This window comes from Hyposmocoma kahamanoa, unplaced genomic scaffold (assembly GCF_003589595.1).
Source record: "Hyposmocoma kahamanoa isolate Upper Pololo Valley unplaced genomic scaffold, ASM358959v1 78, whole genome shotgun sequence".
NCBI classification, from domain to species: Eukaryota; Metazoa; Arthropoda; class Insecta; order Lepidoptera; family Cosmopterigidae; genus Hyposmocoma; species Hyposmocoma kahamanoa.
The window spans coordinates 6920825-6925631 of NW_020653945.1; the positions used below are offsets into that span (position 1 = coordinate 6920825).

At 35.4% G+C, this 4807-nt stretch overlaps 1 protein-coding gene across 1 annotated transcript; it reads left to right on the top strand.

Annotated features, from left to right (window-relative positions):
* Window positions 1-322: 322 nt before the first annotated feature.
* On the top strand, window positions 323-736 carry LOC113233291. Its single transcript, XM_026468357.1, has one exon. It carries the CDS (start codon window positions 323-325, stop codon window positions 734-736), a length of 414 nt encoding a protein of 137 aa, XP_026324142.1.
* Window positions 737-4807: the final 4071 nt, after the last annotated feature.

A 4807-nucleotide genomic window follows, 5' to 3' on the forward strand; every position in this document is an offset into this window, starting at 1 on the left:
CGTGGGCGCTGAATCAGGAGCCCCAGTAGGACCTATTTGGGAAACAACTTTTCTAAATTGGTTCTGTTGTAGATAGTGCCCCGGAGTGAATTCCGTTTCTCTGGTACTCATAGTACATTCCACAGTTTGACACCAAGTAGGTAATTGGTGTGGTAGTCTGAAAATTTAATTATTACACATACACACATACAAACAGCGCTGCTACTTTGGATAGAAGTGGTGGAACTACTCTATAACGCTTCTTTGAGTGTTGGCCTGAGGATGAATATGTCCAAGACGAAGATTATGGCAAACCTCACACAGTCCCTCAAATACCACTGACATGGTGGAAAATGCGAGTCTGGAGAGAGACGAGCAGTACGTTTATCTCGGACATGTTCTATCCTTTGGCAAAGAGCATCAGCCTAAGAAGATGTCAAAAAGAATACAGCTCGCATGGGTTGCGTTTGGCAAGTTAAATGACATACTTAAATCAGACAATGTTCCACAGTGTCTGAAGACCCGCCTGTTAAATCAATGTCTTCTGCCCACCATGACGTATGGCGAAGACATAGACGCTCACGCAGAAGTATACATGTTGAAAGTTGAAAAGAGAACCATGGAGCGCGCCAAGCTCGGCATCCGCCTTGTAGACCGAGTTGCGAACGTTGAGATACAACGACAAACGAAATTCCAGGATGCTGGAACTCGGATCATGGAACTCCAATGGGGTTGGACGGGACACATAGCAAGGTAGGTGGAGCATCGACTAATTGGTGGCCGAGGATGGGCAAAAAACAATGTCGGGCGCCCTGTTGCAAGGTGGGTCGACGACATAGTACGCGTCGCGCACAAACTACGGGCGCATGGCACAAACTTCGGGAGGCCTAGACCCAGTAGTGAGTGAAATCAGGCGATGGATGATGATGTTATTACCCTGTTGGGGACGTCGGGAATATTTTTAAAATGTAAACGCTTAACTCATCGAAATCATCCAACCAAAAAGTAAAATTTGTATTTTTGTTAATATTTTCACCGGAAGTAATACTCCCCAAATTTCTATAAGCGGGGACGGTCAGGAGAGATTTCGGTAATGATCCCTTTTTAATACAGGTTTATATAATTTTAAAGGTCCAGACTTGATTATATTGATACACGTGCGATGGTACATAAAATAAAAAGCGATAATAAAAAAAACTACATATATATAGGATGTAATCGTTAACTGTGCCCAGGCGATTAATTTGTAAATATAAAAAATATCAAAAACCTTCAATCCTAATATCGAAAGTACGTTGCGCATTGAATAAAACGACGTCAATAACTTTTTAAAAGAAATCTAGAAATATCCAAAATATCAAGGTTAAAAGCTCCCACACATTAAATATGACATTCGTGTAGAGAGGCTTTAGTTAAAGTCAATTAAATGATAAAAATAAGCTTTCAGATAACGAAAATGATATAAAAAAAGTAATAAAACTATCTTTTACTAAAAATACTATACTTTTAATAAAAACAAATTGATTTTTGCATTTAAAGCATTTGCTCGAAACTAAAGCCTCTTTAGTTTTTTCCGGCATCCCCCAATACCTCGAAAAGGATACCCATATTGCATTAAATGCAATTTCGATCGACAATGTCAAGCATCTGTAGGCACCTAATCGACATTGTTGATCGTATCTGTAGGCACCTTATGAACTTTTGAGTCTGGGCAAGACATTTTGTTTTAAATGAGTGTATGATGAACAAGAATAATGATTTTTCACATGAAACTAATGAAGGCAAATACTAAATATATTTCGTAAAAATAGCTAACGTAAATTCTCTACAATGTTGTTGTGGCGGTGTACATTTGTAGAAATTCTGCAACCATCACGATATTGCCTATTCTCAAAAAATTACATAATATAATTATTTTGAAACAGAATAGCAAAATGGGGAGAAAAAAATCCGTTACTTTGCAACATTTTCGCGTCTTGTTGCAACGAAATTAATTTTCTGTTTTAGTGAATATGTACATAAAAATACAAGTTAAAACGCGTTACTTCCTTGTGGAATCTGATCTTCACGATGCAAGTTGACCTTGAGCACTGACGGCCCGCCCGCTCGTGTAGGCCCATTGAGAGCCTTACAATTTGCCTCACTTAGCGTGTGCGGACTAGGTTTCTATGCGTTATTATTCTAAGTGTAGCGCCATCTATCGAGTAATTTTAGAATTTCCCTTAAAAAATCCTGTCTACTTATACAGCTCTAATGTCCATTTGCACAAAACTTAAAGTATGTCTTAAACCAATGCTTAAATTTGTCAATTTAAGCATTGGTTTAAGACGTACTCAAGTTTAATGCAAGTGGACATAAGTGTTGTTTGATAGTCTCTTCGTTATCGATGTCGTGTCAGTTTGAAGAATTTTACTTTTAGAAACCAGTGAAAATCTTTAGGAGTGGGGTGATTACCCCAGATAACTCCTATAGATTTTCACTTGTTTCCAACGTATTCACGTTGGATGAGGTAACACATTCCAACAAACTGCAATAGTTTTGACAGCTTTGTAAAAATGTATCTGGTTTGGCATTATCACACATATACACTTTTACGATTTACCAGTGCTGGGCGTTATTCATAAACTATGCACAGACGTGTCACTTACCACCAGGTGCACGACTTATTGGTCCGTTTACTCGGTATCATTAAAAAACTATAAACTTACCCGCCTATTCTTAAAATGCGCGCTGAAATATTATTTTTAAAACAGTATAACATTTTTAAAGAAAAAAGTTCTTTTTTAAAGTTAGCTCGTAACAAAAACCGCACGATTTTTTTTAGCCAACCCCATTATTTTATAAAAGAACACCTAAACGCAACAAACAGAGAACTAAACTGTAGTGAGACGTTTATCATGAATAAATATTAAGGCAATAAATATGTATGTACATACACTTGCCGTCCTTTTACCATCCAGGTAGACAGAACCTTATTTCTTATTTCTTAGGCCAAAATAAGCCAAAACAATATTGTGCAAAATGTAATAAATTATCTTTTCAAGTTTTCTAAACTTTACGTCCCATCTACCCTTTACTGTGTTATTTATTCCAGATAGTATCCGAATCGGACTCTTGCATAAAGATTGGACCCCACGTATCAGCACCACGACTAAACGTATGTTTTATTTGAGGTATCATCTCACTTCTTGGTGCTACGTCCTCAGTATACTTCATATAAAAAGATGGTTATTATTCTCGTAAGACCCAAAAATCACTCCATACATCAATATATTTATTGTTATTGTTATACACCAATAAAGGAAACAAATACAATACAATCAAGTTAAAAATAAGCAGTAATACGATGGGTGGTCTTATCGCTTGAAGCGGAAACTGCCAGACAACCTATGAATGGAAGTAATTATATAACTCACTGGAAAAAGACAGCGGTGTATGAAGAATTACTAATCAATAGACAGAAAAAACGATAGACAAATACAAATATACATCTATTTATAAATAATAAAACCAATACATATATATGAATATCATAAACTACTATGTATCCGTAGACCTATAAAAATAAAATTTTTAAAAGATAATCTTAAAACATAAAAATACCTAAGCAGTTCAAGTTACACTAAATAAAGTAAGGTAGTGTTCTTTTACCATATTTTTGAAAATAAAAGAGAGTTGAACATGAGCGCAGAAGTCGGGGGTTGGATTGATGGGCGAATACAAATCGTACTAAATATAATTACATACTTCAAGTCCCCGCAAGTATGACCTTAGTTTCGTATGAAAAACCTATTTTTCTAGGTCGCAAGGAATATGTAGCGCTAAATTTGAATGCGATATTTACATTACAGTTTACGCCTGACGTTTACGTGATCACAGAAATAATATAGTTTGGGTCACTTCACATGTTATGTACGGGGCCTTAGGAGTTTATAGACACGATGATGACATGTGCTGATAAGTGAGATTCAGCCGTAAACCGAAATAAATAATTATACTTCCAACAAATACAAATCCAATTTTATTTACCAGACGTCGCATAAATACTTAACATTGTGCTGATCTCGGTGACACATTTCATGTTTCATTTTGCTTGTTTACCATCTTCACTACGTTGGGTTCGATTTATGTATATTCATAAGAAACGTCAATTTATAGTCTTTTCTAAAACTGTTGGTAAATAGAACATGAAATTTATTTCATATGTATTTGATTAATTATAAATTTCTCTGAAATGGGTCAGAACTTTACAGATTTAGCAATGTTGTTTCGGTAAGGAAATTATACAAATTACACGTGGTCGATAAGCGCCATAAATACTCAAAAATAATAAGTCATTAATACTCCACCAAAAAGTTTTAAATAAAAGATACGACTAGATAGACGATATAGTAGTTCCCTCCCAACAAATAAATACAATTTTTACAAGAAAACAGTACTCTAAACAATCTGCCTATCTCTATAACAAAATTAATAAAGTATTACAAATTTATCCAACGAATTATTACAACTGTAAATACGCTATAATAAAATGGCCACAATTATTCATCTATGACGAAACTGAATCATTGTTACTCTACGCACGCACGCACGCACGCACGCACGCACGCACGCACGCACGCACACACACACACACTTACTATAAACACTTAATCTTAAATCACTGTTAAGCAAAATCAATTAGACTTGATGTAGATCCTGTATTTGTAATGTGGAAAAGCGAGACTCCTAGCACAAGTATATATTTACTTAAAAAGAGTTTCGAACCCTGATTTGTAAGCTAGGCCAAACTTATAGTAAATAAACATTTTCTTATTATAAATAAATA